The sequence below is a fragment of the Scyliorhinus canicula genome, chromosome 7 (genome assembly GCF_902713615.1).
Source record: "Scyliorhinus canicula chromosome 7, sScyCan1.1, whole genome shotgun sequence".
Lineage (NCBI taxonomy): Eukaryota > Metazoa > Chordata > Chondrichthyes > Carcharhiniformes > Scyliorhinidae > Scyliorhinus > Scyliorhinus canicula.
Genome location: NC_052152.1, coordinates 62,423,230 through 62,441,733, shown reverse-complemented (window position 1 = coordinate 62,441,733; position 18,504 = coordinate 62,423,230). Strand labels below are relative to the sequence as shown.

At 43.2% G+C, this 18,504-nt stretch overlaps 1 protein-coding gene across 3 annotated transcripts in view; it reads right to left on the bottom strand.

The window, feature by feature from the left end:
- Positions 1-413: 413 nt before the first annotated feature.
- The window catches only part of tiprl (TIP41, TOR signaling pathway regulator-like (S. cerevisiae)), a 31,085-nt gene continuing 12,994 nt past the window's right edge, over positions 414-18,504 (bottom strand). For all 3 annotated transcript variants that reach the window (XM_038802163.1, XM_038802161.1, XM_038802164.1), the window contains exons 6-8: positions 10,613-10,708; positions 1,902-1,964; positions 414-1,271 (exon numbers count right to left, since the gene is read on the bottom strand). In XM_038802163.1, coding sequence (XP_038658091.1) covers positions 1,107-1,271; positions 1,902-1,964; positions 10,613-10,708 — 324 coding nt within the window. In that variant the 3' untranslated portion in view covers positions 414-1,106. The remainder of the gene's footprint in view (positions 1,272-1,901; positions 1,965-10,612; positions 10,709-18,504) is intronic.

Here is an 18,504-nt window from a genome sequence, read left to right as displayed (position 1 = left end):
GCACCATCGTGAATTCGCCCCAGTGGAGGCGGGGAATCACAGATGCCTCGGAGAATACTGGGTCAGGCTCGCTAATGATGCCAACGGCGTTTATTGTCGTGCGCTCTGGAACGCATTGACGTCGCTGTCAAGGTAAGAGAGAATTGCGATTTGGCGTGAAACCGGCACCTGCCGCAATTTAGGCGTCAAAACCGATTCTCCACCGAATCACATTTCCCGATTGCAGTGTCAGCCGACAGAGAATCCTGCCCTCTGTTTTTCTCTCCACAGATGCTGCCTGGCCTAAGTGTTTAGAGCCTTTTCTTTTTATTTGCTTCTCCTACTTGATTCACTTCCCAAAAGGTTAACCTGTTTCTTGATCCAAAATAAATTTTGCCATTTTATCAATCTTAGATGCAAGACAAACAAATACATATTTTTCAAGAGTGGACCTATTCAGAGATCAATCTTTATTTAGATTTATAGTTTACACAGTTCCACTGTTTTAAAGATATCCATTATTGTCTTACATTGACTGGTCAAAACTGCACAAAAGTAACTTGCAGTAAATGGCTGCCTGTGATATTGGCTTATGTGGACAAATGCTGTAATTTACTGATATGCAAGGGGATTGTGTTTGTGACAGACAAGTACAAATGCTGTGGTACAATTCCACGCATATTCCAGTGCTACCAGCACATTATGAACAGTGCTGTTTCAATCTACCTGTTGTATATCTACTAATTTTCACCTTAATTACAAATAACCAGTTAAAAATTCCATCCGTCGTTACCTAACGTGAATAGATTCAAGATTTCATTAGCAAAAAAATAGAAACATCAATAAGTCGTACATAAAAATCAGATTGAAAGCTGCACTGCTCACAATATTTGGCTTCTACTAGAACAACTAAACCTGAATCCTTAAGTCAAGCTAGATAATGAATTTTGTTTTTGATAAATAGTCCTTTGCAGCTGTTCGAATGTTAGATGCTGCTTTTACAAGACAAATTTCACTGCAGTAGTTCTTCAGAAGTATACTGGCAGCTACTAAAATAAATCAAAAAGAATTATACTAGTCTATCATTTATAAAGAGCACAGAACTCTTCTCTTTCTGGAGCAGAATGTCACGTCTGTCTTGTTTCTCTGCCTGCAACACTGATCTGCATATTTTCAAATGTTGAGTTGTTGTCCACACCCTCTGGGAATTCCAACTTCTCACAGATTAGCTTTTTCAGGGGTAAATACTTTGAGATCTCATTCGGATCAGTAAAAAGATACTGTGGAACGTTCTGAAAGAAAAATTTATTTGATTAGATCCGGGACGCTATCTATGCGTACTTCCCCCAGCCCCACCCCCCCCAATCCAGAACATGCTAACACCTAACAAGTTTCAATTAATTGGGTTAACACATCTACTAAAATAGCAAATAAAATGAATTATGTACAAGGGATCAAGAATTCCTTTCCTAGTATCAAACAATTTAATTTCATAGCCCATTTATTTTTAGTCATAAACTGGTCCCAAGTTATAAAATGTTCAGATCACAAAATAAAGTCAGTTTCTAACTATAAATACAGCTGTTAGCAGTTGTTCTCCATGGTGCTCTCTGACAAAGTGGCATTGTCTTTAAACTGATCCGCAAATGGATCCTTTGCAGAAGGATTACCCTCCCAAACTAGGACACTAAAATGAGCACACAAAGTAATTCCCACAAAGCCTCCTTTGCTCTAAAAGGTGAAATTAACAATCTCAACCCATCATTTCATAAGTATTACCAAAACAGAACAGGAGTTAGGAAAAAATATATCTTGCAATTTACTGCTGCAATCTGTTCACACGCGATGCATTTCCAAAATGCCAAATAATGTTTTGATTCTTAAGTTTTCAGTTGCAAATCCCAGACAGTTAAAAATGTTACCTGAAGAGCTGATACATTACTTTCTCGAGAGCTGTATTCAGAGAGAAGGTAGTTTTTGTCAGCCTTTGAAAGTAAAGAGAAAATGTTTTTCTTTCCTTAAAAAAAACCAACTTGAATTTTCATGGATCTTATAAGTTTATATGGTATTTTCCCAGTTATGTCTTAAAAGAACCAGAGTGTAGGATTTAGATTTTTAGGGGGAAACACATCACTAGGGCTTCAACTTACGTTTTTGTGATATCCAAATTTTTTTTCAACATGTTCTTTTCAGTTCCTACAAGAGCCGTGATACAGGGATTCTGATAAAGGGTCATGCTGGACACATCAATATTTTTTCTGTCTTGACAGGTGCTGCTCAACGTGCAGCATGTTCCCAGTATTTTCTGTTCCAGATTTCTAGCATCTGCAGTACTTAATTTCATATGGAGTTCAGAGATGAGCTAAAACTGTCCCTAAATTTTGAAAACTGCAAAATACATAGAACATAGAAAAATACAGCACAGAACAGGCCTTTCGGCCCACGATGTTGTGCCGAACTTTTGTCCTAGATTAAGAACAAATTAATCTACACCCGATCATTCTACCGTAATCCATGTACCTATCCAATAGCCGCTTGAAGGGCCCTAATGTTTCCGACTCAACTTCTACAGGCAGTGCATTCTATGCCCCCACTACTCTCTGAGTAAAGAACCTACCTCTGACATCCCCTTATATCTTCCACCATTTATCTTGAATTTATGTCCCCTTGTAATGGTTTGTTCCACCCAGGGAAAAAGTCTCTGACTGTCTACTCTATTCCCCTGATCATCTTATAAACCTCTATCAAGTCGCCCCTCATCCTTCTCCGTTCTAATGAGTAAAGGCCTAGCACCCTCAATGTTTCTTCGTAAGACGTACTCTCCATTCCAGGCAACATCCTGGTAAATCTCCTTTGCACATTTTCCAAAGCTTCCACATCCTTCCTAAAATGAGGCAACCAGAACTGCACACAGTACTCCAAATGTGACCTTACCAAGATTTTGTACAGCTGCATCATCACCTCGCGGCTCTTAAATTCAATCCCTCTGCTAATGAACACCAGCACACCACAGGCCTTCTTCACAGCTCTATCCACTTGAGTGGCAACTTTCAAAGATCTATGAACATAGACCCAAAGATCTCTCTGCTCCTTCACATTGCAAAGAATCCTACCGTTAACCCTTTATTCCGCATTCATATTTGTCCTTCCAAAATGGACAACCTCACACTTTTCAGGGTTAAAATCCATCTGCCACCTCTCAGCCCAGCTCTGCATCCTATCTATGTCGCTTTGCAGCCGACAACAGCCTTCCTCACTATCCACAACTCCACCAATCTTCGTATCGTCTGCAAATTTACTGACCCACTCTTCAACTCCCTCATCCAAGTAATTAATGAAAATCACAAACAGCAGAGGACCCAGAACTGAACCCTGCGGTACGCCACTGGTAACTGGGCTCCAGGCTGAATATTTGCCATCCATCACCACTGTCTGACTTCTATCAGTTAGCCAGTTCGTTATCCAACTGGCCAAATTTCCCACTATCCCATGTCTCCTTACTTTCTGCATAAGCCTACCATGGGGAACCTTATCAAATGCCTTACTAAAATCCATGTACACTACATCCACTACTTTATGGTTTCCTCACTCGACCATCTCTTCCCTGCCTGACAAGGACATGTAGTATCTGTTTTTGACCAAGTTCCACATTTCAATTGTGTCCTCCCTGACAGCCTATGTTCCCAACTTCAGTTCTTGTCTGACAGCATTGTATTTACCCTTCCCCCAATTGTAAACCTTGCCCTGATGCACACACCTATCCCTCTCCATTACTAAAGTGAAAGTCACAGAATTGTGGTCACTATCTCCAAAATGCTCCACCACTAACAAATCTATCACTTGGCCTGGTTCATTACCAAGTACCAAATCCAATATGGCCTCCTCTCTGGTCTGACAATCTACATACTGTGTTAGAAAAGCTTCCTGGACACACTGCACAAACACCACCCCATCCAAACTATTTGATCTAAAGAGTTTCCACTCAATATTTGGGAAGTTGAAGTCACCCATGACTACTACCCTGTGACTTCTGCATCTTTCCAAAATCTGTTTCCCAATCTGTTCCTCCACATCTCTGCCGCTATTGGGGGGCCTATAGAAAACTCCCAACAAGCTCCTTTCCTATTTCTGACTTCAATCCATACTACCTCAGTAGGCAGATCCTCCTCAAACTGCCTTTCTGCAGCTGTTATACTATCTCTAATTAACAATGCAACCCCCCACCTCTTTTACCACCCTCCCTAATCTTAGTTTTTCCTAAAATAATATAATCAGCTCTCTGAAAATTGTATGACAATTATGGATAAGAAAGACTATTCAATCTATCTTGATTTATTCTATAGTTCCTCCATTTCAAATTGTTGCTTAAGTGATTTCAGCCCACTGCGTTATCTGAACATTTTTACCAAAAGTTATACCAATTCAAAAGAAGAGTGGAAAGAAAAAATAATGGGAAGGAGAGAAGCCCAAAAGAAAATGATGTTATTTTAAAAATGTAATTTTATTTTATAAATTAAAGTAGCCTCTCAAGCCCTACAGCAAAGTAACCAAAAAAATCAACTCCTGCCCAAAACAAGTCTCACAGTAAGGTGGAAGGTGGTTACAAAATGATTTGAAAGGCAATCTATTTGTATGTGGAGGCTTAGTGAATAAGGAAGATTACTTAAATTTCGGCCCCAAACTGCTATCAAGACAGGAATAAGACAGCATAAATTTTGCAGTCAAATTCTCCAAGAGCACTTCACAAAGATGTTAGCAATCTCCTTGGCAAGAACTTTTGACGTGCAATTAATTCTAGCATTGTTTAATGGGGATTTCCAGCATTGCAGTGAGGCCATCAAGCTGTCCAAGTAGCCAATCACATGTAAGAATTTTCATAGACAGTCAACTAGGAAATAAAAAGCACTAATAATCAACTCGCGATTTTAAAATTTTAGACCGCAAAATCAAGATTGGGACATACACATATACATGGGGTTAAGGTAAGAAAACTGAAATAAAATGAACAAAGAAAACAATCTAGTTTAAATATCCGGTAATGATTCATAACAGAGTAATTTAACAACATTGCACAAATATCCAGCAGAGGGCAGCAGAGCAGAGCTACTGATCAGCTGTTCGGGGGAAATTTGCATACGTGCAGTGCGGTCAGCCTAATTTGAAGGTGTACCTGCGAAGGAGACCCGAGGAGTTTGAGTGAAGGCAAGCATCCAGCAGAGCAGATCTACTGATCAGCTGTTCGGGGGAAATTTGCATACGTGCAGTGCGGTCAGCCTAATTTGAAGGTGGTTTGTGGAGGGGCTGTTGTCAAGTGACAGTTAAACCCGAAACACTTCGTCGGTGTTTCCCACCCTACCTCCTCCTCTAACCAAAAAAAAAACCATGGTCGTTGGGAAGTGGGAGCAGGGGCCTGTCGTGAAGGTGAGTGAGTGCATTTAAATTTGCTTACCTTTCAGCGGGAGCAGGGTTTGAGGGAATATTAGGTAAGTTCTTCCTTTCTTTTTCTTTTTCTTGTTTTTTTTAAAAATCTAGAGGTGATGTCAGGGAAGGCAGTACAATGCTCATCCTGCAGAATGTTTGAGGTGAGGGACACCGTCAGTGTCCCTGCTGATTTCATCTGTGGGAAGTGCACCCAACTCCAGCTCCTCAAAAACCGTGTTAGGGACCTGGAGCTTGAGCTGGATGAACTTCGGATCATTCGGGAGGCAGAGGGGGTCATAGATAAAAGCTTCAGGGAGGTAGTTACACCAAAGACTGGAGATAGATGGGTAACTGTAAGAGGGACTGGGAAGAAGCAGTCACTGCAGGGACTCCCTGCGGTCGTTCCCCTGAGTAACAAGTATACCGTTTTGGATACTTGTGGGGGGGATGACTTACCAGGAGTAAGCCATGGGGTACGGGCCTCTGGCACGGAGTCTGTCCCTGTTGCTCAGAAGGGAAGGGGGGAAAGGAGTAGAACATTAGTAATTGGGGACTCAATAGTCAGGGACACAGATAGGAGATTTTGTGGGAGCGAGAGAGACTCACGTTTGGTATGTTGCCTCCCAGGTGCAAAGGTACGTGATGTCTCGGATCGTGTTTTCCGGGTCCTTAAGGGGGAGGGGGAGCAGCCCCAAGTCGTAGTCCACATTGGCACTAACGACATAGGTAGGAAAGGGGACAAGGATGTCAGGCAGGCCTTTAGGGAGCTAGGATGGAAGCTCAGAGCGAGAACAAACAGAGTTGTTATCTCTGGGTTGTTGCCCATGCCACGTGATAGTGAGACGAGGAATAGGGAGAGAGAGCAATTAAACACGTGGCTACAGGGATGGTGCAGGCGGGAGGGATTCAGATTTCTGGATAACTGGGGCTCTTTCTGGGGAAGGTGGGACCTCTATAGACAGGATGGTCTACATCTGAACCTGAGGGGCACCAATATCCTGGGAGGGAGATTTGTTAGTGCTCTTTGGGGGGGTTTAAACTAATTCAGCAGGGGCATAGGAACCTGGATTGTAGTTTTGGGGTACGGGAGATTGAGAGTATAGAGGTCAGGAGCACAGATTTGACTTCGCAGGAGGGTGCCAGTGTTCAGGTAGATGGTTTGAAGTGTGTCTACTTCAATGCCAGGAGTATACAAAATAAGGTAGGGGAACTGGCAGCATGGGTTGGTACCTGGGACTTCGATGTTGTGGCCATTTCAGAGACATGGATAGAGCAGGGACAGGAATGGTTGTTGCAGGTTCCGGGGTTTAGGTGTTTTAGTAAGCTCAGAGAAGGGGGCAAAAGAGGGGGAGGTGTGGCGCTGCTAGTCAAGGACAGTATTATGGTGGCAGAAAGGATGCTAGATGGGGACTCTTCTTCCGAGGTAGTATGGGCTGAGGTTAGAAACAGGAAAGGAGAGGTCACCCTGTTGGGAGTTTTCTATAGGCCACCTAATAGTTCTAGGGATGTAGAGGAAAGGATGGCGAAGATGATTCTGGAAAAGAGCGAAAGTAACAGGGTAGTTGTTATGGGAGACTATAACTTTCCAAATATTGACTGGAAAAGATATAGTTCGAGTACATTAGATGGGTCGTTCTTTGTACAATGTGTGCAGGAGGGTTTCCTGACACAATATGTTGACAGGCCAACAAGAGGCGAGGCCACATTGGATTTGGTTTTGGGTAATGAACCAGGCCAGGTGTTAGATCTGGAGGTAGGTGAGCACTTTGGAGACAGTGACCACAATTCGGTGACCTTTACATTAGTGATGGAAAGGGATAAGTATACCCCGCAGGGCAAGAGTTATAGCTGGGGGAAGGGCAATTATGATGCCATTAGACAGGACTTAGGATGTGTAGGTTGGAGAAGTAGGCTGCAAGGGTTGGGCACACTGGATATGTGGAGCTTGTTCAAGGAACAGCTATTGCGTGTTCTTGACAAGTACGTACCAGTCAGGCAGGGAGGAAGGGTAGAGCGAGGGAACCATGGTTTACCAAAGAAGTGGAATCCCTTGCTCTATGTTCTATAAATAATACTGGAATATCTGTACATGTTTTAAAAAGGGGGCAGCACGGTAGCATGGTGGTTAGCATAAATGCTTCACAGCTCCAGGGTCCCAGGTTCGATTCCCGGCTGGGTCACTGTCTGTGCGGAGTCTGCACGTCCTCCCCGTGTGTGCGTGGGTTTCCTCCCACAGTCCAAAGATGTGCGGGTTAGGTGGATTGGCCATGATAAATTGCCCCTAGTGTCCTAAAAAGTAAGGTTAAGGGGGGGGGGGGGTTGTTGGGTTACGGGTATAGGGTGGATATGTGGGTTTGAGTAGGGTGATCATTGCTCGGCACAACATCGAGGGCCGAAGGGCCTGTTCTGTGCTGTACTGTTCTATGTTCTTGTTAAGAGGAAGAAGGACGCCTATATGAAGATGAGGCGTGAAGTTTCAGTTGGGGCGCTTGATAGTTACAAGGAAGCGAGGAAGGATCTAAAGAGAGAGCTAAGACGAGCAAGGAAGGGACATGAGAAGTCTTTGGCAGGTAGGATCAAGGAAAACCCAAAAGCTTTCTATAGGTATGTCAGGAATAAAAGAATGACTAGGGTAAGAGTAGGGCCAGTCAAGGACAGTGGTGAGAAGTTGTGTGTGGAGGCTGAGGAGATAAACGAGATACTAAATGAATACTTTTCGTCAGTATTCACTCAGGAAAAAGATAATGTTGTGGAGGAGAATGCTGAGACCCAGGCTATTAGAATAGATGGCATTGAGGTGCGTAGGGAAGAAGTGTTGGCAATTCTGGACAAGGTGAAAATAGATAAGTCCCCGGGGCCTGATGGGATTTATCCTAGGATTCTCTGGGAAGCCAGGGAAGAGATTGCTGAGCCTTTGGCTTTGATTTTTAGGTCATCATTGGCTACAGGAATAGTGCCAGAGGACTGGAGGATAGCAAATGTGGTCCCTTTGTTCAAGAAGGGGAGTAGAGATAACCCCGGTAACTATAGGCCGGTGAGCCTCACGTCTGTTGTGGGTAAAGTCTTGGAGAGGATTATAAGAGATACGATTTATAATCATCTAGATAGGAATAATATGATTAGGGATAGTCAGCATGGTTTTGTGAAGGATAGGTCATGCCTCACAAACCTTATCGAGTTCTTTGAGAAGGTGACTGAACAGGTTGACGAGGGTAGAGCAGTTGATGTGGTGTATATGGATTTCAGTAAAGCGTTTGATAAGGTTCCCCACGGTCGGCTATTGCAGAAAATACGGAGGATGGGGATTGAGGGTGATTTAGAGATGTGGATCAGAAATTGGCTAGTTGAAAGAAGACAGAGGGTGGTGGTTGATGGCAAATGGTCAGAATGGAGTTCAGTTACGAGTGGCGTACCTCAAGGTTCTGTTCTGGGGCCGTTGCTGTTTGTCATTTTTATAAATGACCTAGAGGAGGGCACAGAAGGTTGGGTGAGTAAATTTGCAGACGACACTAAAGTCGGTGGAGTTGTAGACAGTGTGGAATGATGTTGCAGGTTACAGAGGGACATAGATAAGCTGCAGAGCTGGGCTGAGAGGTGGCAAATGGAGTTTAATGTAGAGAAGTGTGAGGTGATTCACTTTGGAAAGAATAACAGGAATGCGGAATATTTGGCTAATGGTAAAATTCTTGGTAGTGTGGATGTGCAGAGGGATCTCGGTGTCCATGTACATAGATCCCTGAAAGTTGCCATCCAGGTTGATAGGGTTGTGAAGAAGGCCTATGGTGTGTTGGCCTTTATTGGTAGAGGGATTGAGTTCCGGAGCCATGAGGTCATGTTGCAGCTGTACAAAACACTGGTACGGCCGCATTTGGAGTATTGCGTACAGTTCTGGTCGCCTCATTATAGGAAGGACGTGGAAGCTTTGGAACGGGTGCAGAGGAGATTTACCAGGATGTTGCCTGGTATGGAGGGAAAATCTTATGAGGAAAGGCTAATGGACTTGAGGTTGTTTTCGTTAGAGAGAAGGTGGTTAAGAGGTGACTTAATAGAGGCATACAAAATGATCAGAGGGTTAGATAGGGTGGACAGTGAGAGCCTTCTCCCGCGGATGGAGGTGGCTAGCACGAGGGGACATAGCCTTAAATTGAGGCGTAATAGATATAGGACAGAGGTCAGAGGTAGGTTTTTTACGCAAAGAGTGGTGAGGCCGTGGAATGCCCTACCTGCAACAGTAGTGAACTCGCCAACATTGAGGGCATTTGAAAGTTTATTGGATAAGCATATGGATGATAATGGCATAGTGTAGGTTAGATGGCCTTTAGTTTTTGACTTCCCATGTCGGTGCAACATTGAGGGCCGAAGGGCCTGTACTGCGCTGTATCGTTCTATGTTCTATAAATATAAAATTATACTTACAGGACCAAATCAGTTTTTCAAAAGTATTTATTACTCAGGTGGCCATTAAAGACCCAAGGAACAAAGTTTAACTTTTTTATGATTTCTAACAGTGATAGGAGAGCAGAAAGGGGAAAGGTCTCCCCAGATCAGATGATTTTGCCTAATGCTGGCTCTGGATGGGGTGGCAACTGGGGAGAAAGGGGGTCCACCTCAAAGCCTTTGGCAGTAAATAACTGATTGCAATTACAGGCTATCCAAGTTAATTTGACAGGTGACAGTCTGCTGTTTAAAAAGCCTCTAAGTTTCAGGTCTTTGTGTCAGCAACACTTCTGAAAACTATTGCGTTGGAGGCAGAAAAAAGGTCCTTTTCAAGCAAAGAGTAGAAGTAAAAGTAGTAAAACAAATTGTAATTATTCTTTTGTCCTAGAATGCAGTTTTGGATTGGTAATAATCATTGAAGTAGAACCTCCCTGTCCTAGTGATCCAAAAAGTAAATGGATGATAACGATACATAGTACAAACATGAAAGTACAATTCCCCTGTATGTATTAGTTACTGAATGATACCATATTCAATATTTCACTAGGAGCTGGTTTAGCACACTGGGCTAAATAGCTGGCTTTTAAAGCAGACCAAGGCAGGCCAGCAGCACGGTTCAATTCCCGTACCAGCCTCCCCGAACAGAATGTGGCAGCTAGGGGCTTTTCACAGTAATTCCATTGAAGCCTACTTGTGACAATAAGCAATTTTCATTTTAGTTTCTTAACTCAGTAATAATGCAATGTACAAGTAAATAGCTATTATCCATCATTACCTCATGATAAACTCTAGTGTCATTTGTCCGTATGAGTACACCATCAACTCTCAAGAAAAATCGCAACAGCACAAAGAAACTGGATGGCATCACTCTCTTAGGAAAAAAGATGAATTTGTTATTCAAATATACTGTCTAGCCTCTATTTTCCTAGCCAAAATAAGTTAACTTTAAACAATCTTTAATTTGTTTCAAAGGGTTGAGCTGCAATATTAACATGGAAAATTACAACCATCTGTTTTATGATAAAATTGAAATGGATACAAATCATCAAAAAGCCTCCAAATAGAAGACAACAATCTTCATTACAAACATGGGGCAGGATTTTCCACCGGTGGGATTCTCCGTTTTGCCAGCGCCCGGGGGTTTCCCGACGGTGTGGGCTGCCCCACAATGGGAAACCCCATTGACCGGCCGGCATAAGAGAATCTTGCCAGTGGGTCGGGGCAGAAATGTGGCGGAGCGGAGAATCCAGCCCATGAGCTGTACAACCAATTATCTTTTTGAATTATACAGAATAAAGGCACCATGTCCTGTGTTTTCTTTAAAATAAAGTCCTCCTTTAAAATAGCACTTCCAAAAAAATTCACTCCCTGATCAGGCTATTCACTACAATCATATTAATTCACGTCAATTTATGATGAGAACGAGATCACTCAGTGAGAAAACACAACAGGCCCAAACCTTTTAAAAAGTGCAAAAGTAGGTTCACAAAGCTGTTCAAAAAAGCACATTGGTTTTTATTTTTTCTATGCGATGTGAGCATCATGTGACGTATTTGTTGTCCACCCTAATCGCCCTTGAATCAGTGGTTTGCAAGGCCATTTCAGAGGGCAGTTAAGAGCCAACCACATTGCTGTGTAGGCCAGACCAGGTAAGGGTGATAGATTTCCTTCCCTTAAGGACATTGGCTTTTTACAATTAATGGTAATTTCATGGTCATCAGTACTGGGAATAGCTTTCAATTCCAATTTCACCAGCTGTCCTGGTGGGACTTGAATCCATTTCCCCCGAGCATTAGCTTGGGTCTCTGGATTATTAATCCAATGACATTACTACTACCCCACCATCTCCCTTTATAAATAAAGGATTACAGTATAACAATTAAATTATGCTAAACCTTTAGAAAATCACTGAATAGACTTCTGCTGGAGTTCTGTGTATAATTCTGGGCACATACATTCAGAAGAATACCAAGGCCTTTGAGGGGGTGAAGAGGAGATTTGCCAGAATGATACTAAGAAAGGGTCAAAAACAAAATACTGTGGATGCAGCAATTCTAAAGTAAGAACAAAATATGCTGGAAATGCTTAGCATATGGAAAGAGAGAAACAGAATTATGTTTCAGGTTGATGAACTCTTGTCAGAAAAGGAATGTTTAGAGTTGCACTGCTCCCACTGAGCTCAATTCCAATTCACCAGCTAATTGTTCCAATGAAGTTCAACATAGGATTGAGGAACAGCACCAAATCTTTTGATTAGGAACTGTACAACCTTCCGGACTCAACAATTTCAGATCTCATAATTTTTCTGATTTTTTTCCTTTTTCATGCCTATTGTTAATGATGATTCTGCTTTTCACACTTACACCACATGTACACTCATCATTCTTATTGTCTTGCACCATCATCCTATTTGCCATTTAAAGTCTCCTGCCTTCCACCTCATCACAAACCTTCCCATTTTCTGTCCTCCATCACCTTTTCCCTGTCTCAGTTCTTGCTTAAAATTACATCTCAAATTTTTACCAGTTATAACATAAGGTCATCAGCCTGAAACATTTCCTTAGAAATGGAGAATGTGGGGGAGGTAAATATACATTTGGGTGCCGGAGAAACAATTACAGTAGGCAATACTCGAATGGGTTTGGTGTTGGTGTTGTCGCTTGCTTCTCCTGGACGGATCTCGCTGCCGTCACGCGCTCATCTCCGCTTCTGCCATTCCTAAGACCGCTACTTTCGGGCATTGCTCCACCCTCATCCCCATCACTTTGGACATTTCCTCAAAGAAGGCTGTCCAGTACCCTGCAAGTCTGGGGCAAGACCAGAACATGTGGGCGTGGTTGGCCGGGCCTCCTTGGCACCGTTCACATCTATCCTCCACCTCCGGGAAGAACCTACTCATATGGGTTCTTGTTAAGTGGGCTCTATGTACCACTTTTAGCTGTGTGGAGGTGGAGTTGACCCTATGCAGTGCTTCGCTCCAGAGTCCCCACCCTGTCTCAATCCCCAGGTCCTCCTCCCATTTCTTTCTTGTTGCGTCCAGTATGGTGTTGGCCCTTTTTATCAGTTGGTCATACATGTCACTACAGTTTCCTTAAATAATTTTGCCAGGTGTACAGAGTTGCTGCTGTTGAGCTGGTGCACAATACCCTTCCAGTTATTCTATTTTATTTTTTATTGTTTTTTTAAAAATTATTTACTATTTTCTTTTCTTTGGTATGTTTGAGTGTGCCCTTCTCTTCTATATATATGTGTGTGTCTCTTATCCTGTGTACATAACGGTAAATATACTTTGTTCAAAAACCCAATGAAAACCATTAAAAAAAAAGAAATGGAGAATGTCAAGAGGCGATTTAATGGACACATTCAAAATTAAGAAGAATTTTGATAAGAATAAATACTTTAAAACTGTTTCCACTGAGAGAGCACATATTTAGATATTTGGCAAAAGAATCAGAGATTAGATTTTTACACAGCGAGTTGTTGTCATCTAAAATGCACTGCCTGAAAGGGTGATGGAACCAATGCAACAGTAACTTTCAAAAACAAATGGTATACATCACGCAAGCCCGCCTCCCATCCATGACTGTTGTCTTGGGAAAACGGTCAGCATAATCAAAGACGTCTCCCACCCGGGTTATTCTCTCTTCCAAACTCTTCCATCGGACAGGAGATACAAAAGTTTGAGAACACACACCAACAGATTCAAAAACAGCTTCTTCCCCGCTGTTACCAGACTCCTGAATGATCCTCTTATGGATTGAACATGATCTCTTCAGACATTTTCTCTGTTGAGTAGTACTACACTCCGTATACTTCACCTGCTGCCTGTGTTTATGTATTTGCATTGTGTATTTATGTATGTCCAATGTCAGGGCAGCACTGTGGCACAGTGGCTAGCATTGCTGCCTACGGCGCTGAGGACCTGGGTTCGAATCCCGGCCCTGGGTCACTGTCCGTGTGGAGTTTGCATATTCTCCCCGTGTCTGTGTGGGTTTCACCCCCACAAACCAAAGATGTGCAGGGTAGGTGGATTGGCCACGCTAATTTGCCCCTTAATTGGAAAAAATAATTGGGTACTCTAAATTTTTTTAAAATGTATGTCCAATGTTGAGTTTGCACATTCTCCCCGTGTCTGCGTGGGTTTCAACCCCACAGCCTAAAGATGTGCAGGTTAAGTGGATTAGCCACACTGAATTGTCCCTTAATTGGAAAAAAATATTTGGGTATCCTAAATGTATTTTAAAAACATGCGTTCCTATGTTTGATCATGTATGGAACGATCTGTCTGGACTGTACACAGAACAATACTTTTCACTGTACCTCAGTACACGTGACAATAAATCAAATCAATATATGCTTGAAAAGAAAATATTGCAGGTCTACATGAAAAGAGCAGGGGAGTGGGACTAATTGGATAGCTCTTTCAAAGAGTCTGCTTAGGAATGATGGTATGAGGACAGCACAGTGGCGCAGTGGTTAGCATTGCTGCCACACGGCGCCGACATCCCAGGTTCGATCCCGGGTCTGGGTCACTGTCTCTGTGGAGTTTGCACATTCTCCCCACATTTGCGTGGATTTCGCCCCCACAACCCAAAGATGTGCAGGGTAGGTGGATTGGCCACGCTAAATTGCCCCTTAATTGAAAAAAATTAATTGGGAACTCTAAATTTATATAAGCAAAAAAAAAGGAATGATGGTATGACTGATTTAATTATACGATATGTAACACAATGTATACCACCACATATTAGCAGTACTATAGTCACAAATGTAATATGTGATCAAGCAAGCACTTTCCAGGAGACTCATCCGGAGTGAGACTCGTACAGAGTGGAGGATTGAAATTTGGTAATTTGGTGCAGTGAGGTAATTCGGTGCAGAGTGTGAGGAGGTGCTCTTTAACCCTGGTAAGTGACTGGTAAGTAGTCTCTCTTTTTCTTTTCATTGTCTAATTTACTTATTTTTATTTTGAAATTGTAGTTGTTTAAGTTTACCAAGGGTTTAAGACATGGCAGGAGATCCCAGACCCGTGTCATGCTCCTCGTGTGCGATGTGGGAGCTCAGGGACACGTCCACTGTCCCTGGCTCCTTCACGTGCAAGAAGTGTGTTCAGTTGCAGCTCCTGTTAGACCGCTTGACGGCTCTGGAGCTGCGGATGGACTCACTTTGGAGCATCCGCGATGCTGAGGAGGTCGTGGATAGCACGTTTAGCGAGTTGGTCACACCGCAGGTGAAGGTTACTGAGGGAGATAGAAAATGGGTGACCAAAAGAAAGAGCAAGAGTAGGAAGGCAGTGCAGGTGTCCCCTGCGGTCATCTCCCTGCAAAACAGATATACCGCTTTGGATACTGTTGAGGGAGATGGCTCACCAGGGGAAGGCAGCAGCAGCCAAGTTCATGGCACCGTGGCTGGCTCTGCTGCACAGCAGGGCAGGAAGAAAAATGGCAGGGCTATAGTGAAAGGGGACTCGATCGTAAGGGGAATAGACAGGCGGTTCTGTGGACGCAATCGAGACTCCAGGATGGTATGTTGCCTCCCTGGTGCAAGGGTCAAGGATGTCTCGGAGCGGCTGCAGGACATTCTAGGGGGGGAGGGTGAACAGCCAGCTGTCGTGGTGCACATAGGCACCAACGATATAGGTAAAAAACGGGATGAGGTCCTACAAGCGGAATTCAGGGAGTTAGGAGTTAAACTAAAAAGTAGAGTAAGAAGTCTTACAACACCAGGTTAAAGTCCAACAGGTTTGTTTCAAACACGAGCTTTCGGAGCACGGCTCCTTCTTCCAGGGTTGGTTCCAGGGAAGAAGGAGCCGTGCTCCGAAAGCTCGTGTTTGAAACAAACCTGTTGGACTTTAACCTGGTGTTGTAAGACTTCTTACTGTGCTCACCCCAGTCCAACGCCGGCATCTCCACATCATGACTAAAAAGTAGGACCTCAAAGGTAATAATCTCAGGATTGCTACCAGTGCCACGAGCTAGTCAGAGTAGGAATGTCAGGATAGATAGGATGAATGCGTGGCTCGAGAGATGGTGCAAGAGGGAGGGATTCAAATTCCTGGGGCATTGGGACTGGTTCTGGGGGAGGTGGGACCAGTACAAACCGGACGGTCTGCACTTGGGCAGGACTGGAACCGATGTCCTAGGGGGGGGGTTTTCTAGAGCTGTTGGGGAGGGTTTAAACTAATGTGGCAGGGGGATGGGAACCAATGCTGGAAGTTGGAAGGTAGTAAAACAGGGACAGAAACAAAAGGAAGTAAGGGGAAAAGTGCAAGGCAGAGAAGACATAGTCAGAAATCCATAAGGGCGACAGTACAAGGTCCAGTGACTGAGGGGAGCACAATGAATAGGCCCAGTAATAACAAAAGGAATAAAACTGGAAATGTTAAGATTCAAAACAGAGGTAAAAAAACCAACATAAGTGTACTTTACCTGAATGCTCGTAGTATTCGGAATAAAGTAAATGAGTTGGTGGCACAAATCATCGTGAAGGACTATGATTTAGTGGCCATTACTGAAACATGGTTAAAGGATGGTCACGACTGGGAGTTAAATATCCGAGGGTATCAAACTATTCGGAAGGACAGAGTGGATGGTAAGGGAGGTGGTGTTGCTCTGTTATTTAAGGATGACATCCGGGCAATAGTAAGGGATGACATCGGTGCTATGGAGGATAAGGTTGAATCCATTTGGGTGGAAATCAGGAATAGTAAGGCGAAAAAGTCACTGATAGGAGTAGTCTATCGGCCACCAAATAGTAACGAGATGGTGGGGCAGGCAATAAACAAAGAAATAACTGATGCATGTAGAAATGGTACAGCAGTTATCATGGGGGATTTTAATCTACATGTCGATTGGTTTAACCAGGTCGGTCAAGGCAACCGTGAGGAGGAGTTTATAGAATGTATCCGCGATAGTTTCCTAGAACAGTATGTAATGGAACCTACGAGGGAACAAGCGGTCCTAGATCTTGTCCTGTGTAATGAGACAGGATTGATTCATGATCTCATAGTTAGGGATCCTCTCGGAAGGAGCGATCACAATATGGTGGAATTTAAAATACAGATGGAGGGTGAGAAAGTAAAATCAAATACTAGTGTTTTGTGTTTAAACAAAGGAGATTACAAGGGGATGAGAGAAGAACTAGCTAAGGTAGACTGGGAGCTAAGACTTTATGGTGGAACAGTTGAGGAACAGTGGAGAACCTTCCAAGCGATTTTTCACAGTGCTCAGCAAAGGTTTATACCAACAAAAAGGAAGGACGGAAGAAAGAGGGAAAATCGACCGTGGATATCTAAGGAAATAAGGGAGAGTATCAAATTGAAGGAAAAAGCATATAAAGTGGCAAAGATTGCTGGGAGATTAGAGGACTGGGAAATCTTTAGGGGGCAACAGAAAGCTACTAAAAAAGCTATAAAGAAGAGTAAGATAGAGTATGAGAGTAAACTTGCTCAGAATATAAAACAGACAGTAAAAGTTTTTACAAATATATAAGACAAAAAAGAGTGGCTAAGGTAAATATTGGTCCTTTAGAGGATGAGAAGGGAGTTTTAATAATGGGAAATGAGGAAATGGCTGAGGAACTGAACAGGTTTTTTGGGTCGGTCTTCACAGTGGAAGACACAAATAACATGCCAGTGACTGATAGAAATGAGGCTATGACAGGTGAGGACCTTGAGACGATTGTTATCACTAAGGAGGGAGTGATGGGCAAGCTAATGGGGCTAAAGGTAGACAAGTCTCCTGGCCCTGATGGAATGCATCCCAGAGTGCTAAAAGAGATGGCTAGGGAAATTGCAGATGCACTAGTGATAATTTACCGAAATTCACTAGACTCTGGGGTGGTCCCGGTGGATTGGAAATTAGCAAACGTGACGCCACTGTTTAAAAAAGGAGGTAGGCAGAAAGCAGGAAATTATAGGCCAGTGAGTTTAACTTCGGTAATAGGGAAGATGCTGGAATCTATCATCAAGGAAGAAATTGCGAGGCATCTGGATAGAAATTGTCCCATTGGGCAGACGCAGCATGGGTTCGTAAAAGGCAGGTCGTGCCTAACTAATTTAGTGGAATTTTTTGAGGACATTACCAGTGCAGTAGATAACGGGGAGCCGATGGATGTGGTATATCTGGATTTCCAGAAAGCCTTTGACAAGGTGCCACACAAAAGGTTGCTGCATAAGATAAAGATGCATGGCATTAAGGGTAAAGTAGTAGCATGGATAGAGGATTGGTTAATTAATAGAAAGCAAAGAGTTGGGATAAATGGGTATTTCTCTGGTTGGCAATCAGTAGCTAGTGGTGTCCCTCAGGGATCCGTGTTGGGCCCACAATTGTTCACAATTTACATTGATGATTTGGAGTTGGGGACCAAGGGCAATGTGTCCAAGTTTGCAGATGACACTAAGATGAGTGGTAAAGCGAAAAGTGCAGAGGATACTGGAAGTCTGCAGAGGGATTTGGATAGGTTAAGTGAATGGTCTCGGGTCTGGCAGATGGAATACAATGTTGACAAATGTGAGGTTATCCATTTTGGTAGGAATAACAGCAAACGGGATTATTATTTAAACGATAAAATATTAAAGCATGCCGCTGTTCAGAGAGACTTGGGTGTGCTAGTGCATGAGTCACAGAAGGTTGGTTTACAAGTGCAACAGGTGATTAAGAAGGCAAA